Source organism: Mesoplodon densirostris, chromosome 3 (genome assembly GCF_025265405.1).
Source record: "Mesoplodon densirostris isolate mMesDen1 chromosome 3, mMesDen1 primary haplotype, whole genome shotgun sequence".
Classification (NCBI taxonomy): domain Eukaryota; kingdom Metazoa; phylum Chordata; class Mammalia; order Artiodactyla; family Ziphiidae; genus Mesoplodon; species Mesoplodon densirostris.
In genome coordinates this window covers 140,968,949-140,995,066 of record NC_082663.1, presented here as the reverse complement: position 1 = coordinate 140,995,066, position 26,118 = coordinate 140,968,949, and the positions used below count along the sequence as shown (strand labels likewise).

The 26,118-nt window shown below is 54.6% G+C and overlaps 1 protein-coding gene across 8 annotated transcripts; it reads right to left on the bottom strand.

Annotated features, from left to right (window-relative positions):
- Positions 1-3,636: 3,636 nt before the first annotated feature.
- Positions 3,637-25,330, bottom strand: FCHO1 (FCH and mu domain containing endocytic adaptor 1). Of its 8 annotated transcripts, none has more exons than XM_060092150.1 (26): positions 25,304-25,330; positions 20,647-20,738; positions 19,288-19,362; positions 18,016-18,157; positions 16,691-16,843; positions 16,345-16,449; positions 15,203-15,301; positions 15,014-15,110; positions 13,884-13,928; positions 13,691-13,769; positions 12,928-12,952; positions 12,479-12,536; positions 11,811-11,989; positions 11,704-11,728; positions 11,332-11,383; positions 10,674-10,765; positions 10,010-10,285; positions 8,023-8,135; positions 7,826-7,913; positions 7,562-7,670; positions 6,687-6,842; positions 6,237-6,369; positions 5,595-5,794; positions 4,894-4,949; positions 4,216-4,380; positions 3,637-3,659 (listed from the first exon to the last, which is right to left on the bottom strand). In XM_060092150.1, the coding sequence occupies exons 1-26, from the start codon at positions 25,328-25,330 to the stop codon at positions 3,637-3,639; spliced, it is 2,664 nt and encodes an 887-aa protein (XP_059948133.1). The 8 variants fall into 8 exon arrangements, with proteins under 8 accessions (XP_059948133.1, XP_059948135.1, XP_059948138.1 ...); XM_060092152.1 differs by having other exon boundaries at positions 5,595-5,773; XM_060092155.1 differs by having other exon boundaries at positions 10,010-10,168.
- Between the last annotated feature and the right edge of the window lie 788 nt (positions 25,331-26,118).

Here is a 26,118-nt window from a genome sequence, read left to right as displayed (position 1 = left end):
AAGATTCTTGGGATTGGGGCTGGTGAAGATTCAAACCCTGCTGTGTGTTGCGTCTGAGTCTCTAGAAGTTTCTGGTGTTGACACGTTAGAGTTGGGAGCTCTGGGGAGGGGGAAGATCCAGGTCCACAGGTGTGAGCCAGGTGATGGTTCAAGTCATCCCCTGTTTCCTCTCCCATCGCGATTTCTTCCCGTGGAGGAAAAGGGGCAGGTTCTGGCTGTGCCTCAGTTTCCTCGTCTGTAAAGTGGAGGAACTAAACCCCGGTTCCTCTAGCTGGGACAGGTCTGGGGAGCAAGGTCAGCACAGAGCAACTGCATGATGTACACTACAGCGGTTGAAGGGCGATTACATTAAATGTCTGCATCAAATGGGGGCACTTCAGGCCTCAGAGGCCCTGGCTCATACACTTTCTTGCGGCGGCAAACCCTTGAACTTTGGAGCCCATTGAGGTTTCTTGCGCTTAAGGTCTTCTCCTATCCTACGGGTCCCCTTGGGTTTCCTGCGTTCATGAGCCCCATAAAAGAGCCGGAATCAAACACCGGATCTGGTGGGCGTGGCTCCGCCCATGTACCTCCACATCAGGCAAGGGCCCCTTCCTGTGTCATCTCCCGGGGAACGTGAGGGCCCTGGGAGCTGGGTCACACCCCAGACCTGCTTGCAACGTGGAAACTGAGATCTGCCCGGTCAGAAGTTTGAGTCTGCTATACTGCCAGAGTGGCTTCAAAAGCGTCAGGGCAGAGTCTGGCACTGGAGGGCCTGGGTTCAAATACAGACTAGAATTATCATATGACCAGAATTCTACTCCTAGGTATCCATCCAAAAGAATCAAAACCAGGTGTTCAAATAGGTGTACACCATGTTTAGAGCAGCACTAGTCGCAATCACCAAAAGGTGGAAACAACCCAAGTGTCCATCAACAGATGAGTGGATGAACAAAATGTGGAATATTATTCAGCCATAGCGAGGAATGAAGCACTGACACATGCTGCAATGAGGAGGAACCTCAAAATATGCTGAGTGAAAGAAGCCAGACTAGAAAGACCACATTGCATATGATCCCATTTATATGAAATGTCCAGAATAGGCAAATCCATAGTCAGAAAGCAGATTAGTGGTTACCAGGGGCTGGAGGGAGATGGGGAATGGGGAGTGACAGCTAATGAGAATGGGTTTCCTTTTGGGGTGATGGGAATATTCTGGAACTAGATAGAGGGGATGGTTGACAACATTGTGTTTGGGCCACTGAATTGTTTACTTCAAATCATTAACTTTCCATTATGTGAATGTCACCTCAATTAAAAAATTATCTCAGGGCTTCCCTGGTGGCGCTGTGGTTGAGAGTCCACCTGCCGATGCAGGGGACACGGGTTCGTGCCCCGGTCCGGGAAGATCCCACATGCCACAGAGCGGCTGGGCCCGTGAGCCATGGCCGCTGAGCCTGCGCGTCCGGAGCCTGTGCTCCGCAACAGTAGAGGCCATAACACTGAGAGGCCCGCGTACGGCAAAAAAAAAAAATTATCTCAATTAGACCATTCACCTATTGGGTGTGGCCTCTGGCTGGTCACCTAATTGCTTTGTGCCCCAAACTGAGGTTTTGGGGCATCCCAGGTGTAAGAGACCAGGGTGTTGTAAACCACCAAATGACAACCCACCTGCCTGGGGTTGGCCACTTAAATGGGGATACCACCTTCCCTCCTGGGACTCACCCTCCCAGGTAGGCACATGTCACACCAGCTCTGAATGTCCGGGCACTTAAGAGGCCGCACCCAGAAAGGCCTTCTGTGTTTTAAAGGTTGCCCAGCCTCACTGGTGACCCAAAGAAAGCAAATGAAAGCCACCAGGAGGTGCCATTTTCCTGTCTCTTATCAGATGGGCCAGAACCCAAACCCAGATAATGCTCAGAGCCGTGGCAAACAGTATCTCCTCACTCAGTGGCCTACAGTATGGATATGGCACCCTAGCCATTCAGCCACAGGACCAGCAAAGGGACCGTCTTAGAAGGCTCAAAGCCACTGAGCATGCACGCACTCATGCACGCATGTGTGCAAAGACCTGGATGGAGGGGACAATCCCATAGGCTCAGATGTTTGATTCTAGCTTCTTTATGGGGCTCATGAGCTCAGGGAACTGCAGAGCCCCATAGGGCGAGTGTGGACTATGAACTTGCAGCTGAGGAGCTGAGGGCCGGAAAGGGAAAGGACGCACCTCCAGTGGCTCCAAAATCCTAGCTGTTGGAGGCAGTGAAGTGTGTGTGCTGGTGACATCACTGCCTGAAATGCCCCCATTTGCTGCAGGGACTAGAGTAATTGCCCTTCATACAGACAGTGTTGATCGTGTACTTGCTCTGAATTGAGGATGCTCCCCAGACCTCTCCCAACTAGAGAATTACCCCCATTTTACAGAGGAGGAAATTGAGGCACAGCCGCCCCCCCCCCCACCACACACACCCTGACTTTGGAGGACAGGGTGGGAGGATCAGAGCACACAGGCCAAATCCTGCTTTCTGCTTCCTGAGCTCCATCTGGTCCTGGCTTGGTCGCTGGAATCTGCATGGTCTTCAGGGTCAGGCACCCAGCATACCCACATGTCCACTGGGACCCAGGACTTTCCATCAAGCTCAGCCCTGCTCTCCACCACAGCATGCTGATTACCACACCTGTCCTGGGCCCACCTCGGGCTACCCCTTGCACACCTGCACTTAGGACCACCCTCCAACCCAGGACCCCCAATAAATAAAAGAATACCAGCACTTCTGGGGTACTTATTCTGTACCAGGTACTCTTCAAGGTATGTGACCTCTTCACAACCAGCCAGTGAGGTGGGTTACAGATGAGGCCTGGGGAGGTCAAGTCACTGGTTCAGACACGCAGCCACTGGGGGCCAGGCAGGCTCTAAACCCACACCTTCTGACTTCACAGCCTCACGGCTTCTAAGAGCTTTCTCTTGCTCATAGCTGTGTCTCTACAGCCTGGCATACAGTAGGTGCTCAATCAGTGTTTGTGGACTAATTGCTTTCTTACAGAACTCACAACTCACCAACCTTCTGCCTGGCATGCCCATATCCAGCCTGCAAACTCCTACTCAAACCTCAAAGCCCCATTTATAATGCCTTCTGCTTAGGAAGTCTTTCTGGCATACCCCTCTAGGTTCCTCTGGTCCTTGTTCTCTTCCACCAGCCCACAGGACTAGAGGGGTCCATGGGGCTGGGGGTGTTCACGTCTGGCTTTTTCTCCCCCAGTATCGCCCCACACAGGCTAGGTGGGGGTGGAGGGGTAGGGATAAGAATTATTAAGGATATTAGATTTCTCCCACCCATCTGTCTTTTCTTCCCCTCCTCTCTGGAGATGTGAAGGAAACTTCCTGGAGCAGGAAAAGGCTTGTTATTTATTTTATTAGAAAATAGAGTGTTTATTTAAAGAACATTAAAAGGCCAAGGACCTGCATGAGAGTTGGCATGAGCAGGAGTGGATCTCAGGTTCAGCCAGACTGAGCGTTGGGATCCTCTCCATGGAGTCAGGGCGTCAGGGGAGGCCAGGGTGGGGGACCCTCGGCTCTAGCAGGAGGGCCAGGGAGCAGTCAGTGAGCACCAGGACGCAGTGCAGAGCTGGGGCCAGTGGTGCTGGTCGGCCTCTGCAGGCTCAGCAGCTCACCAGGTACATCCCTGTGGAGGCAGCGTTGTGAGGGGTGCAGGGGGGGCCCTTGCCCCTACCGTGGGATCCCCCAATCCTCTTCAAAACACCCCTGTAACTCACTGTTCCCACTGCCCCATGGACCCCAGCAGCCCCTTGTGGGGACGGGAGAATGGGGGTGGGGATGGGTGCGCCAGAGGGGCTTCTGGCTCCCTGCCTTGGGTTCTTACAAAGATGCCGGCCAGGGGACACTTCTTTTTTTTTTGGCTGCACCCGCGGTATATGGGATCTTAGCTCCCCGACCAGGGATCGAACCCATGCCCCCTGCAGTGGAAGCTTGGAGTCTTAACCACGGGACCGCCAGGGAAGTCCCGTAGGGGACACTTCTTGATCCCTCTCACTGGGGCCCCGACCACCCCTCTCCACCTGTGCCCCCCATCTTGGGTCTCCAGGCCCCAACACCCACCTATCCTTTCCAAACACCCCAAATACCTCCCCCACCCCCACACACTGGCAGAAGCAGGGAGTGGGGCTCAGAGCCCGGCCTGGTCTTGGCTCCAGGGATGCAGCAGCAGGGCGAGGGCGTACCTGTGGCGAACCTTCTCTTTACCAGTGACATGCGGTAGCCGCTCCCCACCAGCTCCAGGTCCACGCCGGACAGAGTGGCCCCCTCGCTGGTGAACTGAGCAGCCACAGGGCTGGGTGTGCTGGGCCCCGAGCATGGCTCCCAGCTGGCAGACAGGTGGCCAGAGCCTGGGGAGGTCTGAGGTCAGCTGTGTCCTGTCCCCGACCCCAGTCCTGCTGTGACCTGGGCTCCTCCTCAGCCCTGCACCCGAGCCTTTTGGTCTGTGGCTCTGTCTGTTCCCTTTGACTTCCTCTTGTGTCCTGCACCCTTTTCCTTTGGCCCCACGGGGCTGTGTGTGGTTTGCAAAGGAATCTTGCCTCAGGGCCTTTGCACCTCTTGTGCCCACCCCTTGGGATGCCTTCTCCTCCAGCTTCGTCAAAGCCCTTTCAAGCTTTCCTTGATGCCTACACTGCCCTGCTCCTAGCACATCCCAAATCCTCCCCTAGTTTGTTTTTAAAATTTTTTTAGCTGTGTTGCGCAGCTTGCGGGATCTTAGTTAACCAATGAGGGATAGAACCCGTGCCCTCGGCAGTGAAAGTGGAGTCCTAACCACTGGACTGCCAGGGAATTCCCTCTCCCCTAGTTGAAATAAGCCTCTCCCATTTGAGACCCCCAAGACCTTAAGCACAATCATAACTCACCCCCTGTCTCGGACACATCTGGAAGCTTCCATAGGAGCCGCTTCTCCTCCAGATTCCTGGCATCAAGAGAAGCTTGGTCCGGTCTCCACCAGAAAGGACATTGGGAGCCCAGGGTCCCAGCTCAGTTGCCTCTTGGCTACATGACCCGAGAAAGCCGGGTCTCCTTCCTGGCCTCAGTTTTCCCATGTGTGAAATGGGGGTGGGGTATGGAGCAGCTGGTTCCTGAAGGCTCTACAGCCTTGCAGCACTTTTAGATGATGCATTTGGCCCTATAAATTTGGCTTCTTGGTGACAGGTTCTACCTTTTGTACAAAACAAAGGCAACATTGTGCAGGGACTAAAAGCCAGGGACCACGAGTGGGTGGCTGGGTTGCAATCCTGGTGTGACCTAGGTGACTTAGCCTCTGTGTGTCTCAGCTCCCCCTCCATAAGTGGGAATGACGGTGGCCAACCCCTTGAGGGATTGCTAAAAGCCCCGAGCCTGTCAGTGTGTGCAGAACGCATGGAACGAGCCTGACGTGTAGGAAGCTCTCGGTGTCAGACATTATTATTGCTAGTAATATCACCCTTAGCTCCAAGCAAGGTGAGCCCACAGTGAATGGTCAGGCCTAGGGTGGACCCTTCAGTTGGCATATCAAAGGGAGCTCTGCTAGGTTCTGGGGGCACTGCTGAGCTTCCCCAGGCCTCCCACACGCCCTCACCAGGTGGCAGCCGGCTGCAGGCGGACGTTGGTCACGGGCTCCCCTACGGGCAGCAGGATCTGGACATTGGTGAGTGGCGTGGGCACGGCCGTGGCACCATGCCGGTAGCTGTACTCCACCGAGACCTGAGTGAGGGTCGCCCCGCACTGCCAGTGGGTGCTCAGCTGCAGAGGCACGGACTGGGGACCGGGGCGGGAGAACTAGGGGAAGGGAGAACAGGAGAGAGGACACGGCTTGAGCCATCCTGTCCTGCCACACCGCACACTATTCAGCCACACTGCCCCATGCCATGCCACCCGCCATTCAACCGACCTGACTGCACTGCCTAGGACACCCCAGGGGCTCTTTGTGGATGAGAGGCTGTGTTACAACACGTCTCCAGCAGAGGGCAGACGAGTGCCCCCTTCTAACAAAGTCTTGGGGACAGGTGCCCACTGCCAGGTCCTGGGATCGGACCTCTTCTAATCTGCATGATGGGGCCATCTGCACTAGTGGAGGCCAGGCCCCCCTACACTGCCCACCCCACCTACAGCTCACACCACGCTCATTGCTATCAGCCTCCATTTCTGCTGCCTGCTCACCCTGTCCCCACCCACCCATCCCCTCCCTGCCCCCTCTGCCCCCACCATCCACCTGGCCCACCTGGTACCGCAGCAGCACTATGTTGTAGTAGGAAGCAGCTGGATTCTGTTCTGCCTGACGCTGCAGGGTCTCAGTCAGAGCCGCCATGTTGAGCCAGAAGTCTTTGGTCTCAGGGTCACTCTGGGAGGGGTCACTGCAGAGACCAGGAATAATCACCCCAGGCCTCGGGAGATGCCGTCCCAAGGGCCTCCAGCATCCCACCTACACCAAGGGCTTCCTAAAGATGCAGATTCCCAGGCTAACCTTGGGACCAATAAAGCATAACTCCCAGGGAAGGGCGAGGGTGGGAAGCAAAAGACAGAAGGAGAGTGAGTTTCAGAGAGGGAGAGCAGCTTGCCCAGGGTCACACAGCAAATCCCGGGAGGCAGAACAGGAATTCAGAGCCGGGGTGCTCCTGGCCCCCACCAGCCCCTGGAACCCCCTAACTTTTCTCACTTTCCTCAACAGTACCTGAAGAGCAGGTCAGCATTGGGATGGAAGTGCTCAATGGAGGCCGTGTGCACGAGGCGGAAGCTGAGGACCGGTGGGGGTGGGGTTCCGCTGAACACACGCACGATACCAGCAGGGAAGGTCATGGTCAGCTCCCCAGTTACTCGAGCCAGGCAGCTGGTGGGGGCGGGTGGTGAAGGCACTGGGCATTGGCTCAGGGCTCTGCCTGGCACCTCACGCTCCCCTCTCTCCTAGTTTCACTGTAGCCTGTGGCTCACCAGGTCCCTCAGAATCAGCAAGGCTCTGATCATGGCCAGCCTCCCAGCCCCAGCCTCCACCTCTTGTGTCCCTGCCTGGACAGCAATCCAGACACCAGGAAGAATCCACACTGGGCTGAAGGAGACAGGAACACCCCCTTCTCCAGTTCTCTTTTCCCCAGGTCACCAGGAAGCTCAAAGCAAAACATTCAGTTTTGTAACTGTCCTCAGCTTGGGTTTCCGGTCCAATACTCTCCTCCTCTTTGTGGCTTGGTCTTAAGGTCTTTTCGGCTGGGCACCGCCCCCAGATTATCCCTGGTCCCTCAACTCACCCTTAACCTGCCCCCTCCACGGGCCTGGCCTCTGGTCTTGCTCCCTTCAGTTTGACGCCCACAACAGCCTCAGAGGAGTTCCTCTAAACCGTGGCTACATCAATGCCTAGCCCTGCTCAAACGCCCTCCATGGTCCCTACAGCCCTCAGGATGGGTCCGGTTGTTCAGCTCAGTGTTCGAAGCTGTTCCACGGTAAAGCAGATCATGAAACCCATTTGAAAGCTGTCTCTGCTGGAACCTAGATGCACAGCCCCCAGGGAGCCCTGTTTGCTTGTCACCATCTGCACTGTGCCCCACCACTGTGTACCTGGGGTTGTGGCCACGGAAGCAGGCGTGGACATACTCAGTGAAGGCAGTGGCCACGGGCAGGGCATCCTGGGAGCCCAGGACCACAGGGCTTGGGCCCCGGGAGACTCCTGGGGGTGGCAGGGAGGGAACGAGGGACAGGCAGAGTGAGCACAGGTCTCAGGCTCCAGAACCCACCCGCTGCCGACACAGCCTCCATTGTATCACTAAGCCACACACCCGGACCAGAGAAGGTGAAACTGAGGCCCAGAGAGGACCCACGTACCATGTCCTGCCTGGGATGAGAAGCTGGGCCGTTCTGGGATGGTGCTGGGGGCTGAAGAGCCCAGTGGGGAGGGGCTCAGGGAACGAGACTGGAAGGAAAGAAGATAGGCCGGCCTGTGAACGCCCAAGCAGCAGTGCCCCGATGCTGACCCTGGAGGCGACCCCCAGCCCAGCTCCTGCCACCCCCCCTCACCCTACCAGGTCCCCGTTGCTGCGCATAAGGGGATAGGATGCTTTCCTGGAGCGAGGTCTCCGGGGTGGGGCTGCCAGGCCTTCCCTGGCTGCAAGGTCAGCGGGTACAGGCATCAAGTCTGGGGAATGAGCATAAGAACAGACATGGCTGAGCTGCTGCCTGGGTCTCTCCAACCTCCCCAGGGGAGGAACTCAGCCCCAAACTGGGAGTTGGGCTTATAGGAGGAGACTCCCTGATGGTTGGGAGTCCTAGGGCTACAGAGAAGGTGCTGGACAGGACTGCAGACACCATCTGCAACCCTGAGTCTTCCAGACACTACACTGGTGGCTCAATAAGGGGTGAGCTCCCCATCACTGGGGGTATGCAAGCAAGGGCTGGATGCTCAGGAGGTAGGCACTCTACGGGGGGGTGGGGATTTGGCAGAGGCATTTTACCCAACATTCGGCAGTTCCAAGGGTAGTCTCCCACCCTGGCTTGTGTCTGAGTCACACCCTTCTAAATTAACTAATCATGGTGTAACAACTAGGTTCCCCTCGCTCTCTTGCTTCACTAGTGTCCCTGCTTTGCTCCATCTACAAACGCTTACTCGTCCATCTCCCCTCCTACCTACACCCCAGGCTGTGCCAAGGTTCTCAACAGGGTTGGATCCTTCATGATGCTGGGGCCGCCCTGCATACTGTAGGGTGTTGAACAGCCTCCCTGGCCTCCACCCCTCAGACGTCAGGTATACCCCGCCCCCAAGTGGTGACAATCAAGTAACAGTGGTGATATTGCCAAGTGTCCCCTGAGGGGCATAACTGGCCCAGCTGAGAACCTTAGTTCTACAGTGAAGCGCAGACAACTTTATCTGTCTACACTCATGGTCTACACTTACTCCCCTGAGCCGTCCCTTGAACCAGCTCCAATCAGGCTCTTTCTTTAACCAAGGATGGTACCAAGCCCCCCACCCCCCCCCCCGCCACCCCGTCACCACTGCTGGGGACCTCATGTGGTCACAGCCCACAGTCCCTCTGACTCAGGCCCCCAGGAGCCAACCAGTAGGCAATCCCCTCCTTCCTCCCCCCTCTAGCCCTGCCCCTGATCCACCCCGAGCGCTCTCCTACCCTCTCCCTGGGCAGCCTTCCATCCCACTTCAGCTTGATGATGTCTTCATGCAGCTGTCCACAGGGTGCTCCAGACGGGCCTCCCCCATCCACCTGCCATCTAAAGGCCCAGCCTTGACACGCCCCCACCCCAGCTTCTTCCGCCCCATCTTCCCTGCTCTTTCTGCCCTTCCCTCTCCTTTCAGCTGCCCTCAGGCCCTCTGCCCTGATTCCTCTGTTCTCTGGGCCCCGTGACTGTCTGCTGGCCTTCTCCCCACTGTTACCCCATCACCACTTACCTGGACTCACCTCCCTCGTCTCTGGCTCTCATCCTTGCCTACCAAGCGGTCAGAGAGAGCCTGCAATCCGAGCAGGTCCCACCCCTTCTTTGCTCACAGCCCTCCCTCCTGTGGCTCTGACCCTGCTAGGGGTAAAACTCACATTTCTCCCTGGGACCACCAGCCCCCACCTGATCCCATCTCCCTGCCAACATCTCCCCCTCCACTCCCTCCTTCTCCCTGTCATCACTCTGTTCCACCCACACTGGCCTCCTAACTGTTCCTCAAAGGGTCTTGCCTGCTTCCACCCCAGGACCTTTGCACAGGCTGTGCCCTCTGCTGGGAATGCCCTTCCCCCCCATGTCCATACGGCTGCATCCTCACCTCCATCAAATCCCAGCTCAGATGTTCCCTCCTCAGGGAGGCCCTACCCTTCTGAGTCCTCACCAGGCACCTGCCACCTCCTGCCTTATTAAATATCCATATCACTATTGTCCCTGCAAGGGTGAGGGTTTCTGCCTGCCTGGGTCCCAGCTGTGTCCCCGGCACCCTGTTCAGACCCTGGCCACATTAGGTGCTCAATCCTCCCCCAGGACTCAAATAACTCTCAGACTAGGGGTGGAGGAACTCACCTCCTCCAGCCACAGCCTCCACCCCCCAGGGACCCGGGGATGGTGCAAGGGGCTGTGGTGAGTCCGATGGCAGCAGGGGCTGCGTTCCCCTCGACTCTCGGGGCGGCACCCTACAGGTAGGTGGGCTCTGTGGGGTGCCCGGGCGGGGAACCCAGGAATCTGGGGAGGGGCCAGGTGCCGCGTGGGACGGTGAGTCCAGGCCGGAGTCCTCCACGTTCTCGGGCGACGAGGAAGAGAAAGGCGAGGGGCTGGAGGTGAAGCCGAGACTGCTAGAGCCTGGGGGAGGGAAGGGGGCAGCCAGCTCCAGACCCCTCACACGGAGTCCCGTCCATCCTCCCGCAGGCCACGCCCATGTCGAGGAAGGCCCGCCCCCATTCGATGTCTCCCCCACCCCGCCTCCACCCCAGGCCATGCTCTCTGGCTACTTTCACCTCCACTGATGCCTGCCTATCCACTCATTGTCATCCTCACTCCCACGAAGGCCACACCTTCTCGCCGGCTCCGCCCATTCGTGCCATGGCCTCGCCCACCCCCACTTTGACCCACAGAGGACCCCCACGTCCTCCCTCCGGCCTGGCCCAGGGTCCTGAGCCTCCTATCCTTGCAGTGGCCCCACCCTTCCTCCTGCTGGCCGCCCATGTCCCCGAAGCCCCAGCCCCGTCACCTGTAAAATCTTCATGGTCGAAGGCGGACTCTAGGGGAGGCCCAAAGAGGTTCTTGGAAACCTGCTCATCCGATTGCAGCTTCTCTGCATAGCTGGGGACAGGGAATGGACAAGAGGGGTGTTTCCATGCTTCCTCCCACTTCAGGACCTTTGTACTTGCTGTTCTTGGTCTTGAGCTCTGTTCCCCTAGATCTCCCTACGGCCACCTCCTGCTCCTCTTCAGGGCTCAGCTCAAAGTCCTCCCCACCTCCCCTGCTACCCCTCCACCACGGCCCCAACTAAAGTCACCCACTCCTATTTTCCATCACATTGCCTGCTTTAGTTTCTTCACAGCACTTGGAAGCATCGAATATGCTCTAACTTATTTACTATTTAAAAAATCTGAGCCTCTAGAATGTGACTCTGAGAAGGAGGACCCGTCTTGGTCATTTATCTCCAGAACCCAGGATAGCACAAGTACACATAAGGTGCTCAATAAATGTTCATCAAGTGAATGACGAAGTGGTCCCTCAAAGATGGCACGTCCTTAACTCCCCGCCAGGATAAGAGAAGGGGAGTCAGAGACATGGGGAGGCAGCAGGGGAGGAGGAGAGAGGCAGGGATGGCCCTCACCTGCCCACTCAAGTGGGCCCAATGCCCCACCTCCCATGGAACCCACCTGCCAGCCCTTGGGGCAGATCGAGGCCTCTGTAGTTTCCCAGAAGTGTCCCCTGCAAGAGATGTACCTCCTTGAGCCTTTCTGTCACCCAGCCTGCACTGCTTCCCACTCCACACACCAAGGAGACCAAGGTTTGGAGCTGTCTAGTCAGCTGCCCAAGGTGACCAGCAAATCAGGCAGAGAGGGGTTCGAACCTGAGCCAACTTGTCTCCAGCTTTTGGCTTCTTTCCCAGCCTCAGCAATCCCTTTTGGCTCTCATTTAATTCTCATAATGACCCCATTTTATAAAAGGAGATCAGAGTGGGTAAGCAGCCTGCCCCAAGTTACACAGCAGAGTTCGTAAAACTGAAGACCCCTTAACAGGCTACTCACGTGAAGAATGGCGTTTCATGGTGCCCTGTGGACAAAGAGGTGGCATCAGGTCGGTGGCATCAAGCCAGCCCCACCTGCCCCCCACACAGCACCTCCCCACGCCTCACCCCTGGGCCAGGAGGGAGGATGAGGCTGCCAGCTGTGGCCCTAAGCTGTGCTGCGGCTGCCTTGGGGCTGCAGGGTGGGGCCCGGGCCGGGGCGGGCTTGATGTGCACGTAGAATTTGCGGGGCTCCTCATCATCAAAATCAGAGTCGCTGGATGAGAAGCGGGAGGGCTCCGCTGTGCGTGCACTGCAGTCAAGGGGCCAAGCGGATTCCAACACGGGGTTTCCCTCCAGTCAGCCCTCAAATCCATCTCTTCCTGCTCACATCCCTTCGAGGCGCTGCACAATTCCATCTCTCACCACTTGCCTCCCTTGCCTCGACACCATGTATTTGCCATTCTCCTCCCCCCACAAGCCTTCATACAAGCATGCCCTGTCCTAACTAGTAAACTCCTATTCAGCTGCTAAACCCCAACACCGGTGACCCCCTCCTCCAGGAAATCCCCTTGGCTCCCCCTCTGGGGTAACCAAGCTCCCCTCTCTCCCTCTTGTTCAGCCCTGACCCCGCAGGGCGCAGGGCGAGTGTCTGCATTTGAATCTGCTTGGTTCACAGCTGGAGGCTCCCCTCAGGATGTACACAGAGAGGGCTGCTAATGGTGGGCGGATCACTGTGGACAGAGCTTTGTCCTTGCTGTGCCAACAACTGCCCCCAGAAGGCGCCAGGAGGATATTGTTCTGGGTCACATCAGGCCGGACAGTGAAACCTTCTTCATCCACCTCTGGACATGTCTGGGGGCACAAGTGGTGAGTTAGTCTCTCTGGTACCAAACCTCCCATCTCACCCTGCCATGCCCCCCTCCACCTGTGGGCCCTGACTCAGACCGAGAAACAACCCCAATGGCAATAACGATCTTCTCGCAGTTTGTGGGCAGGTTCTTGGAGGCACAGAACATGCCGCAACCTGTCCTGCGGGGCAAATCGAGGCTAAGAGGGGACATTGGTCCCTCCCACGTGGTCCATGGGAGTTTGCAGCCACAGTGGGATTTGAAACTGGTCCCTAAGCTGTGCTACCTCTTGCCCCTTGAGCTCCAGGCTTGGCTTCCAGGCCTGGGCGGCGGGGCCAAGGTGGGATGGACCCCTCCCACTTGCAGCCCGGCCTGGCCCCTCCCATGGCACTCACCCCTGAATCGGGCTCCAGGGAATCTCTGGGAATGCAGAAGGAGGTGTCAGTGTCAGCTCCCCCACCTCCTCTGGCCCTCCCCTCCGCCCCCAACACGGGACACGGAAACTGGGGCCAACCCCTGGGCTGCTATGTTGTCCTGAACTAGCCCTGCAGGTGGTGGGAACTTGGGGCTTGCTTGGGGCCGGGTCGGTGAATCTGGAGTTAGCTGAGCATGGGGTGTTCTCGGTCAACTTGGGAGGGGAGGAACCCTGGAGTTAGTCTGAATGTAGGGCTCACCTTGGCAGGGAAATAACGGGGCTAGCCTTGGCAAAGAAAAGAATCCTGGGCTCGCCTGGGCAAGGGTAATCCTGGGCTAGCCAGGGAGACCATGGGCATAGGGAAGAAAGTGATACTAGTCTGGGCAGGGGGACTCTTGGGCTCATCTTAACAAAGCAAGAATTGCCAGGCTAGATTAGGTGGGGAAACAGTAAGGCTAGCCTTGACAAAGGGAGAAATCCTGGGCCAGCCGGGGAAGGGGGAACAGGCAGGCCCTGGTCTAGTCTTGGCAAAAGGAGAATTCTGGACTAGCTTGGGCAGTGGTAATATTGAGCCAGTCTGGGACAGAGGAGCTCCTGGCCTAACCTGGGTAGAGGGACTCCTGGGCTAGCTTGGAATACGATTCTCCTGGGCTACCCTAAGCAGGGACCTTCGGGGATACCCTGGGCAGGGGGAGGGATCTTGGGTTAGCCTGGGCCAGGGCTGGGTTGGGGTGTTTCCTCACACAGCTGCAGGCGGCTCCCGCTCCCGCCGGCTCAGTCCTGGGAGGCGAAAGGCCTTGGCTCCCCGCAAACGTTTCATTGCTGAGGACAGATGAGGGGGATGCAGCTGAGCCCTGGGGGGTTCCCCTTCCCATTCAGCTCTGTCTCCCTCATCCCTGTGGTCCAGCCTGGGCGTCCAGGCCCAGACGTACTTGCCTTCCTGCAGGGCAGCCGCACTGTACGCCTCAAAGTCCAAAGGCCCTGAAACAGAAAAGATTGAGAAACTCAGCTGGGCAGGGAGACTGGGCCTGGCAAGGGTAGCAGCATACCTTTGGCCACACAATGGCACCTGGATTTGAGCTCAAGACCAGTCAGGGTCCAGGGCCTGAGCCAAGATGCTGAACCAGCCCCAGAGATGGTCATGAGTGGGATGGGCCAAGTGTTCTGGTCCTGCCTTGGATGGTTGCCACCTTGGGATGGACTGGAGGGGGCGCTGCCTGAGTTATTTCTTCTACCTCCAGCATTTCTGGGTGGAACTTGGGTGGTTCAGGGGATGGACCATAAGTCTGTGAGGTGGGCTGAGCCTCAGGTGCCAGGATGATGACCTGGGACTCTCTCTCAAGGGTGATGGGGAGCCATAGAGGTTATGTGAGCAGGAGCAGGGCATGACAAACCTGGAACCAGTGAAGGGCAAGAGTGGGGGCCCACACAAGGAGAGGTGGCCTGAGCTGGTGCTGAGCTATAGAGACAGGAGGGAGAAAAGACAGACCCTAGTGGTTGACTAGAGCTAGGGATGTAAACTGTGTACCAGCATCTACTGAGTGCCTACTATGTGCCAGGTACACACTTTGCCCTTTATCTGCATCAAATTACCGAACATTCACAACACCATTAGGTGGGGGTTATTATCATCCCCACTTTACAGATGAGGAAACTGAGACTCAGAGAAGGCAAGACAGACGTCCAAGGTCACACAACGAGCGACAAAGAACAGACACAAACCCAGATGTGACCCCAAAACTTTTGCTCTCAGTTCTTCCTCAACTCTGTATCTGGACATTTTCAAATTGGTCTTTTGCTCAACAACCCTCAGTGGCTCCCTTGGGCCCTCAGGGAAAAGTCTGAAAGGCTGAGCTTGGCATTCAAGGCCCCTCTGGTATCCAGGTGTAAGAGATTTACACATAAGATCAGGCAGCAGATCCTCTTCGTCTGTGGGCTGCTGACTTAGATTTGTCATCAGCCCATTTTTCTGATGAGGAAAACGAAGCCCAGAGAGGTTCATTCTCCTCCCTCTCATTCCTTCCCTACAGCTCCACAGCCCAGCCCCCACAGATGCCCACACTCACCAGGCTTCTCCTGGCCTGTGCCCTTGCTCTCTGCAAACTTCCTCAGCAGCATCTCCACGCTGATGTTTTCTATGTTCTGCTTAAACTCCTCATGTACCTGGGCCAGGCGGACGGAGTGTGTAATCAGGCAGGGCCAAGGCCCTCTTGCCCAGAACCCCAGCTTCATTCCCCACCCCTGGCCCCACTCACCTGTCCAATCTGCACATGGGTGTCCTCCACTGAGTGAGCATAAGAGCCCAGCAGTGCCTTCATTTGCCGCAGGTGGGTCTCCTCCATGGCTTGGAAGCGCTGAGGCAGGAGGGGAGGGGCAAATGGGAAGGTGGGGCCACAAGGAGTGGCTATGTGACCCAGCCTGACCAATCAGGATGTTCCAATCCCCTGGCCTCAGTGATTGGTTTGGGGAAGAGCTCTGGGACTTTTGCTGGAACCATGGAAAAAAACACTTTCATACCCTGAGTCAATGTGTTGGTGGATGCATGTGGGGGCTGCTGGTGGCTACTTTGCTAAACACACACACACACACACACACACACACACACACACACATCCGGGAGGGTATGTCTGCCTGGGAGTAAAGCCCTCAGGGAGAAAAACAGACTTGAGAAGCAGAGAGGCACAACTTCCTGCCAATGCCATTGGAGCACCTGGATCCAGCCATACCTGAAGCTCGGCCCCCTGAACTTTTCAGTTCCCTGAGCCTATACGTCTCCTTGTCAGTTTGAATGAAGATTTCTATCACTTGCAACTTTCTATCACTGCAAAATCAGAAAAAAAATCTGATTCTTAATCCTGAGATCCCAATCTGCTTTTCAAACATTTGGGTAGACAGAGACCCAGAGAGGTGCAGTGCCTTGCCAAAGGTTGCAGAGCTGGTGAGAGATGGAGGCTGGACCAGGAATCCAGGCTTTTCAGCCACCATGACATGTCAGGAGACTCTTGGCTTCTAAACCCTACACTGTCTTCTTCAAAAACCTCATCAGTGATAATAAAAATAATAATGCTAATACTTCATAGAGTGGTTCCTATGCACCTGGTACTAGTCTGAAAACTTCACATATGGTGACTCATTTAATCTTCACAACAATTCTATGAGTCAGGTACTATTACTGCCCCGATTTTACAGGTGGGGAAACTAAGGCACAAAACTGATTTGTTTTTTGAAATAATAATAACAGTAACAATAGCTAAGTGGCTCTAGAATTCTACGGCTTTAAGCCTGTGATTCTAAGTCTTCTGGAGTCGAGGGTTTGGAAGGTTCTGGACTTTTGGGGCCAGAGCATCCTGGGCCCAGGAATGTGTAGGTCTCCAAGGTACAGATGCCTGGTTCTTACCAGAGCTGAGTCCAGCATCTTCTGCTCGAAGTCAGCACGGGCTGAGTTGTACTTCTCCACTGAACGCCGCAGGCTCTCTGCTGCCTTCTTGGTCTTGGTCTCTGCCTAGGAGGCACAGGGAGGGGACGGAGTTGAGAGGGTGACACTCAGGGCACTTCCCCCGGCCCCATCCCCCAGCACGTAGACTCCTTGGGGTGCCCAGCATGTATGTGGTTCATGCAGGTTCAATGACTATCACTCTGTGATATGTTTTCACTCTCCCAGCAGGCAGCTCCGTCACCCCTCAGCAAATTCCTCTGACCTGGGTGGGCCAGCGGTGGCTGGGGACCTGCAGCTGTGTGCCCACCTTGTCCATCTCCTTCTGGCTGGTGCTCTCCCTCCGCAGCCGCTCCTGGTCCATGCAACGGTTCAGGTAGTTCTCGCGGGACTTGGGCAGGAGCTGGCTGACGCCTGCAAGGACCTGCACAGCGTCCAGGGTGCCCACTGCTTCCTCTTTGCACTGTGGGGGCGGAGAAGAGCATGCGGGCTACCTGAAGCCCCTGCTGGGGTGCAGGACCTGAGCAGACCCCGGGTGTATGCCGTGAAATTCCCAGCTTCCCAAACTCTGTGGGATTCCAGGTCCTAGAGGATACTTTTTCTGACTATTCTATGAATTTCAAAAATTTTAACTCTTTAAATAGGTAATATTTACACATAATTCACATTTCAGAAAGTTTTAAGGGATGAGTTCAGGTAAAAACCTCCATTACCATGATACTTCTCCAGAAATAACTGGCACGTGGACCATCAAATGTGCCCATTTTTTATGACAAATGGCAACAGTCCATACTGTTAAACTCACTGCTTTTTCCACTTAATAATTCATTCCCAAGATTGTTCCATATCAGCCTGTAGAAAACTTCCTTGTTCCTCAATTTTTAAAAAACTGTGGTAAAACACATATAACATAAAAGCTGCCATCTTAACCATTTTTAACTGTACAGTATGAAGTACTACCAACTCCCTTTTTTAACAGGGGTTAAAAACCGCAGACTCAAGACTTCCCTGGCGGTCCAGCGGTCAAGACTCCGCACTTCCGCTGCAGGGAGCGCAGGTTCGATCCCTGGTCAGGGAACTAGGATCCCGAATGCCGCAAGGTACGGCCAGAAAACAAAACAAAACAAACCAACGAACAAAAACCCCTGCAGATTCCAGGGATCTGTAAATGCAAGCCTTTATAACTCTAGAATTATAAGCTTCAAACATTTTGGGATCCCGAGAGTCTAAGGTCTGGCTCTTCCAGAGTCTAGAAACGTCAAATAACAAGGTCTGTAGCCCCTGATGCTCTAGATCAGGGGTCATTTTCACACATCACAAAATATTCTTCTTTTGATTTTTTTTTCAACCACTTAAGAATGGAGAAACTATTCTTAGCTCGAGGGCTGCACAAAAACAGGTGGTGGGCTGGATGTGGCCCGCGGGCCGTAGTTTGCAGATCCCTGCTCTTGAATTTTGAGACTGAAATTCACCAATGCTCAGGTCTGTGAGATTCTGAGTTTGATGTCGTGGAATTAACAGAATTCTCAGAGGCACACACCAGGGGCTGGAGGTTCCAAGGCCCCAGAAGTCCTGGGATCCTGGGAGCCGCTGGCATCCCCCATCCATCAGCCTTGTGGTACCCACAGCACACACCTTCTTGTGTGCCTTAAGCTGTTCCTCGCTGTAGCGGAGCACGTCCTTGATGAGGTCCTGCAGCTTCCGTGTCAGCTCCAGGTGGCAGAGCGCCAGCTTGTCTGAGGAGACTCGGAAGACCTCCCAGAGTGGGGCGAAGGTCCTGGAAACAGGTGGGGTCACACATCCCGGGCCCAGCAGGCCCAGCCCCCCAGGGACCCCTCATACAGCATCTAATGTGTGCCGGGCCCTGCTAAGCATGAACACATATGAATTCATTTAATCCCCACTGCAGTTGTGTGAGGTGGGCCTGTGGCAGATGGGGAAACTGAGGCATGGGAGGCTCCATAACTCACCCAAGGGCCCTCAGCAAATGAATATCAGAGCTGGAATTTAAACCCAGGCCGAGGCCCCGTAGTCCTCTGTCTGGACTCCAGGCCCCACCTGATACTCACAGGAAGCTGAGACTCAACCTGCCCAAATCAAGTTTGCGGGGCTTTCCCACCTCGACAGAAGACCCCTCTGGCCTCGCCACTGCCTTCGCTCTCTGCTGCCGCCATTTCGGCCCCCGACAGAACCTTTGCCCCACAGGAGCCACAGGGAACTTTGCAATGCCAATGGAACCACATCACATCTTGGTTTAAGAGTCACCTGTGTGTTGGGGCCCTGTGGCCCCTTCCCTCTATTTCTCCCCTACTTCATCTCCACTTTGTCCAGGCCCTAGCCATGCCAGCCTCTTTGCTCTTCCTTGAACATGTATGGTGCGTTGCTTTCTCAGGGCCTTTGTACTAGCTGAGCCACCTGCCTGGGTCTCTGTCCCGCAGACACCCCCATGGCTGATTCCTTTGCATTATTGAGGTCTTGGCTCCAGAGATAGTGTCCAGCCTCTAATGCTCCTATTTTGTTCTCTTCCTAGCACTTTTCTCCCTGGGAAAGGATTTTGTTCATGTTTGTGGTTAACAACCATCTCGTCACACATCCCAGATGTACACCTATGAACAGGGCATGAAGGTGACGGAGGCTTTATCTGTCTTGATTGCCCCAGGCCCCCTGGTGCCTTGAACAGTGCCTGGCACACAGTAGGTGCTCAGTAAATAGCCAGTGAATGTATGAATGAACTAGTGAATGAATGAACTATATTCCTCAGTCCAATTAGCCCCATAAGCAGGAGGATGACTCCCTGGTCCACATATCACAAGCGTGAAGAGATGTCCACCCAACGGCAGGCTCCTGTTGCCCCCCCCCAGCGCACCACACCCTTGGCCACTCCTGCCCCACCCAGAGCCCACTCACCCCACCGAGGTCCCGTTGCTGGCCAGCTTGGAAAGTTTTGCCATTGCCTTCGAGTAGGTCTCTTCGATGGTGGCCCTGGGTAGGAGGACAAGGCAAGGATGGGGAAGGTTCTGAGCACACTTGGAAAAGGCCCCACACCCCTGGGCCTCAGTTTCCCCATCTCAAACATCTGAGCAATGTCTCTCCAGGAGAATGATACAGTCCCCTGACAGGGGGAGGTGTTCTGGAAATTCATGGGAGAGGTTTTAATCCTTAAGTAAAACATCGGTAGTAGTAGCAGCAGTAGCAACAGCAAATAAGCATATTTTTAAGCACATAATATAAATGTTTCATATGCTTTGTCTCATTTAATTGCAGAAGACAAACTCATATTTCCTTTTTCCCTCTAGACAGACACTGCTAAATGCCTACCTAATATCCACTCACATTTTCATCCTAATAGAACCTCAGTTTTGTTTGGGGTAGCAGTGTGCCCAGTTAAAACCAGTTACCCATTGGGGTATTTTCTTTTTTTTTTTTTGCGGTACGCGGGCCTCTCACTGCTGTGGCCTCTCCCGTTGCGGAGCACAGGCTCCGGACGCGCAGGCTCAGCGGCCATGGCTCACGGGCCCAGCCGCTCCGCGGCATGTGGGATCTTCCCGGACCGGGGCACGAACCCATGTCCCCTGCATCGGCAGGCGGACTCTCAACCACTGCACCACCAGGGAAGCCCATTGGGGTATTTTCTGAGAGAGGCACCCATGGGGTAGCATAAGCAACAGTGGATGGATCCAGGGTCTGAAGGCCCATAAAATAAAGAGTGGCCCCTGTCCTGTATGGCTGTGACAGGTCCCACGTGACAGCCACAAAGAGAAAAACCTGGTTAATAATCCTTTGGACTTTCTGCCCAGATTTAACGGGCGTTCAGCTGCTGAGAAGCTGGGGAGCAGAGGCTGCCTTGCAATTTGAGTTTATTATGTTTTCTCAGACGTTGGAGCATTGACATGCTGAGATGTAGATTATTTCATCATACATGATTTTTCTTTTATCATACTCAGGGCCCGAGATTGAGTTTTCAAAATTCTCCTTGTAAGTAGGTCATATTAGCATCTCTTCAGGGGGAGGCGTTAGAACCTGGTGATTGTCATTTAAGATGGGCCATGGGGCTGACAGTGTTGAGAACCGTTGGTTTGGAGGGTCTTCAAGCCCATTTGGTTCCTGGAGACCCCAGGGGCCTGGATCCTTTCTGGCAGGGTGTGGTGTGGTGGGAGGATGGAATGGGCAAGGGAAAAGGGGGCACCAGGGTTGGGGCACAAGATGAGCATGGCTGTGTGGACTGTGGGACATGGCCATGGGGTGGGTGGGGCTTGGGGACCTCACCTCTCCCGGATGAAGTCGGCCAGCTCCTTGGTGGAGATGGGTCCCTGCTTCACACTGTGGTACAGGACCTCAAAGCCATGGTTCTTCTCTCCCTGCAGGGAATGGGGGTGGAGATTGAGAAAGGGGATGGAGAGGACATCAAGGTTACCTAGCAACAGGGGCTGGGCTGAGGAGCTAACCAGAAGAAGTCCATCCTCTTGGTTGTAGGGATTGGTTCAGGCCTGAGCCAGTCAGCCTGTTGCATTTCCCCCTGGTCACAAGGATTGGTTCATGGGCCTTAATTTGGTCCAATCAGAAAGAAGCCTGGGAGAATCCCCTGGCTGTCCAGTGGTTAGGACTCTGCGCTTCCACGTCAGGGGGCCCGGGTTCCAACCCTGGTCAAGGAACTAAGATCCCACAAGCCGCCAGGTGTGACAAATAAATAAGTAAATAAATAAATAAACAAAATTTAAAAATAAATAAAATTAAAATTTAAAAAAAGAAAGAATCCTGGGATTTTTCTCCCATAGTTGAGGGAGAGACATTCTCATTCACTGGTTGTCTCTCTCTGTTACTATCTTTCTGTCTTTGTGTGTGTGTGTATCTCTGCCTCTGTTTGCTCCTTTCTCTATCAGTCTCTTCCCCTGTTTTTCTCTCTATCTTTCCATAAATGATTATGTGGTCACAGGAGATACTGGAAACCAAGTGGAAACCATGAACTTTGGAAAGAAGCTGAACCTGAGAGGGTCTGAATAAAAAGTGTGTCAAGTAGAGTTGCTGGATCAAACCAACCCTGAAAGCCACACTACTGCACAACTTTTCAATTTTATGAACTAATATGACCCCTGTTGCTTAAGTCACTGTAGTTGTGTTTTCTGTTCTCTTCAACATGAAACCTCCCTCTCTGAGGACCCCACAAAGCAGGATGCAGGTCTGACACCTCTCTCAGGACCCAGCAATATCCAGTGCAGGGTGGGGCACAGAAAGGGCATTTCAGATTGTTGAATAGGTGGACAAAAGTTATTTTGCTCTTACCTGGGACTGGTGGGAACAGAGCCTCTACCCTGGTGCCTGCTGATGCCTTGCACCAAACCTCTTTCCTCCTAGTTCTGGGGTTACCATGGTGGGAGAGGCCAGGGCTGTGCTGTGTGATCCAGATCAGTCACTGACTCTCTCTGAACTTGTAGTGGCTCCTCATTAAGATGGGGGCAGGGAGTCACCTACCTCTCATATGGGGATGAAGTAAACACCAAGATGATCCACATCACGGTCCCCTGTAGCCCCAAAGGCAACCCTAGTTTTTGCTGATTCATGGTATTACTTAGTTATCATTTTGCTTTAAGGTTGCTCGTTTCTTCTCCAAATATATTGATTTAAAAGGGCAATGCTTACCACTATTCTCTTTTTTCTTTTTCTTTTTTTAATTTTTTTCTTATTTTTAGGCCACACCACACAACATGTGGGATCTTAGCTCCCCGACCAGGGATCGAATCCATGCCCCCTGCAGTGGAAGCATGGAGTCTTAACCACTGGACTGTCAGGGAAGTCCCTACCACTATTCTAAGTGGAAAGCCAGGACCCCTTGCCATAATGAAGGGGACGGGAAAAAATAAGGCAACGACTATGTTTTAATGCCAGCCAGAACCTGTCACACGTGAAAGGCAACATGTCTGAACACTGAGCTGTCAGTTAAAAAGGGTGATCAGCTGGGGTCGGAGGGAAGTAGAGATATTTTAGCACCAAATGGGGCCTTGTAATTAGACTGAAAGAGGAAGCTCGTGGAGGGAACCAATGTTATTTAATTCCCAACACAAATCACTAAAGTGACCCCTTTGGGAGCACTTCACAGACCCTCTGGAAATGATGGTTTCCGCCATCCTCCTCCAACCTGAGGGGTTCACCCTCCCAGTTACCTGGAAGCTTGAAGGATAAAGCCAGAAGTCACCACCAGATAATCCCTCTTGCTGTGCAAATGGAAAAATGGAGGCCAAGACTGGGAAGACCCAGGACAGCCTCTTGGCCTCGCCAGCAAACAGCAAATGGTGCAGACATGCTGCTCTTTCCCACCACGGTATCTTTGCTGGGGCTGTTACTGTCACCTGGCTCACTAGCCTGCAACTTTTTCAACCCATCCAAATTCTTCCACCTCTCAAGGATCACTGCCAGGCCCTCCTCCTTCAGGAACATTCTTAGACCCTCCTCAGACCCCCACTTCCCAACATTCATTGTTGATCCCTCCAGCTCCCCAGGAATATATTTTCTCTCTTCTCATGTCTAGAATTATATTTCTTTTTTTTTAAATTTAATTTTATCTTTGGCCTCGGCTTACGGGATCTTAGTTCCCTGACCAGGGATTGAACCTGCACCCTCGGCAGTGAAAGCACACAGTCCTAACCACTGGACCGCCAGGGAATTCCCTAGAATCGTATTTTCAAGGCTCAAGTGTCAAATCCTCCTTTTATGCACTGGGTCACTCTGAGCCAGTGACTTCACCTCTCTGGGTCTCAGTTTTCTCATCTGACAAATGGGGACAATGACAGCACTCACCTCCCAAAGGTCTTGGTGAGATGAGGCTGGTACAAGACACAGGGCCTCCTGCACAGTGCTGAGGGCTCAGCAAACAGCCCCAGCAGGCCCCCGCCCACCCTGCCCAGGGGATCCTCGGGTGAGGCTGCACCAGGCACCGCCGCCCAGGCCAGCATCTGGAGCTGACTCAGAGCCAACTGCTGGCCTGTTTCCCAGACCTGGCAAAGCCCCCAGCAGTGTCTGGCTCCCTCAGGCTGGGCTGGCAGCCGAGGGTCCTGGGAGGGGCTGTCTCGGGCCTGTGTCTTCTTTCAGAACTTCTGGACTCCAATCTTGCTCCCACGCCAGCCCCAGAGAGATCTTTCTAATACAGCTTGATCATGTCCCTCTCCTGCTCACACTTCCCCCGTGGCTCCCCAGTGCCGTCCATGCCTCCAGGCCTAACTTGGTCCAACAAGACTGGGGCATCCCTGTCTGGCTTGATTTCCCCTGACTGGAGCCTCCTTCAGGCCAGTCAGGGCCCCAGCGTCACCCAGCAAAGAGTCACCAATACTAACAATAGATTAAAAAAGAAACATTAATTAAAACAAACAGACATTCTAGGGGTACTACCTTAGTCCTGGGGAAGCAGGAGTTTCATCCCTCTTTCCCAGATGCAGAACCTGAGGCTTTGAGATGCAAAGCCACCTGCCCAAGGGCTCCCAGAAGAGCCCAATTCAAATCCCAAACTCAAAGCTCTTATCCACTGTGTACCAGGCTATCTTTGGAAGGAGGAGTTGGGGGTGGCTTCTATTTTCTCTTTGCTGGTCTGAATTTTCTGCAGCGAACTTGCATACCTCATACAATGAAAAAGAATTTAAAAGAAATGTAGGTGCCGCATGCCATTAAGAGAAATTTAAAATAAATGTAGGTGCCGCTGTCAGGGTTCCAATACTTGGGCGACCACCGATCCTCAAACGGCTCAACAGCCGCCCCCCACACACACTTACACAGATCGCCACCAGGGCCTCAGAGAGTGGCAGCCCTTTGATGGGGTCACACAGCCGTTCAGAGGCAAATCCAGGGACTCTGACCCTTGGGAAGGAGGTGGAGATCCGTCCCCACCCCATCCCGCAATTGGCAAGGGGATGCAGCCCCTCTAAGAAAGCAAGTGCTAGTAAGAGGAGCCCCAGCTGGGGAGGGAGAATGGCCTGTTGCCATGGGCAACCAGTTGCCTAGCAACTGGGCTTCCTCTGCAAGCTCTGGGCCTGCAACTGAGGAAGGGGTTTTCTGCCCTGGTCCTTCCCTGATTCTCCTGTTCATACATCCTCTGTGGCTCCCCATTAGCCTAGCTCTACGGGAGGAGTCCTTGTGCCCTCAACTGGCCACCCAGTGTCACACCTCTGGATTTCTGCCCAGGCTGTTCCCCCTGCCCAGAATGTCTTTTTGACATCCTGGAAAATCAGCCTTCAAAGCCCATGGCAAACACAGCTCTGTGTACTTGCTCCTCCTCTGGGCATACCCAAGGCTGGGTTCAGCCCTGACCCTACAAGGCTGGGTGTATCTTACTGGCTCTGTGTCCCCCAGACTGGGGGCTTCTCAGGGTCAGGGCTTGGATGGAATCTCTTGGGGGCTCCAGCATCTCCCAGAGTTGGCTGGGTGTGGGGTGGTGGTGACAGGGAGGGAGGGAGGGAGTGAATAAAAACAAGTCTGTCTCACTTGGCTCCTTGAGTCACAGTATGTGGTCCCCAGCCTTGGGGGCAGACAGGTGAGCGGGTCCCTAGGGGTCAAGTGAAGAAAACCCCCCAACTCTCCAGGATGGGGAAGATGTGGAAATTCCCTGGCTGGAATGATCCTGGATCCTGAAAGTTCAGTCTGACCCTGGGTTTGAGCCCTGACTCTGCACTTTCTCACTGGGCAACTTCAGGTGAGAGATTCCTACTCTGGGCCTCAGTCTTCCTGTTCAACCTGTGACTTGCCCGAGATCACAAGGCCTATGACATCTGGGGGTATAGATTCAAACCCAGCCTGACTTTTCCCACCTTAACTTCTACCCCCTGCAGACCCTCCATCTGCCCAAGACTCTGCCCACAAGCCCCCAGGTCCCTCCATCTCCATAAAAGCACCCACAGCCCTTCCAGGAGCCCCCACCAAAGTAACAGCGGATCTTACTTACCCAAAAATACTCCCCAAAATACGACATCCTGATGGCCTCTATGGAGACCCCCGAAGGCTCCCGTCTGGTGCCTGTCTGAAGAGAGAGGCAAGTTTGAGCTGTAGTCATAGCCAGCTCGGGCCTGAGGAAGGGAATTTCCAACTGCTCTCCTTGTGGAGGAGGGAGAAAGAGGATGGAGAATGAACCAAAAATCCCAAGGCTGGGAGTATGCCAGGGCCCCTGAAATGATACAGCTCTGGGCATGGTCCTCAAGTAGCTCCCAGCCTAGGGGGACAGAGCTGGATACAGATGCCCAAGCCCTGGGGGGTCAGACTAAATGAAGAGATATGGGCTAGGGGAGCCTAGACTAGAGGAAGGGGCATAGGGGTTGGGGTTTTTAAGCATGAATAGGAGTTCACGGTCAGGGATGGGTAGAAAAGCTCTAGGCCATTTCACAGATGGAAAAACTGAGCCCTGCCCAGAGGGGAAGCTACTTGCCAAGGTCACACAGCCAGGAGACAGTGGATTTGCACTCGGGCCAGCTGAGTCCCAACCTGAGCACTCAGCCCCACGATGGGCAGCTCCTGTGGGAAGAGGGTCTGGTGAGAGGTGGACACTGGGACTGTGATCGGCCACATGGCAGTCGGGGTCCTTGAAGTGTCCCTAAGGTTCCCTTGGGGTCTTCTGAATCCCTCTACAACAGTCCCCATGTCATGCACACTCCTGTGATGGAAAGCTCATCCCTCACCATGGTGACCCAGCTGACACTGGTGGCCCCATGAGTCCCAACCCTACCCCCTGGAAGCCAGTATGTTCACCTGGTATCTGAGTCACTG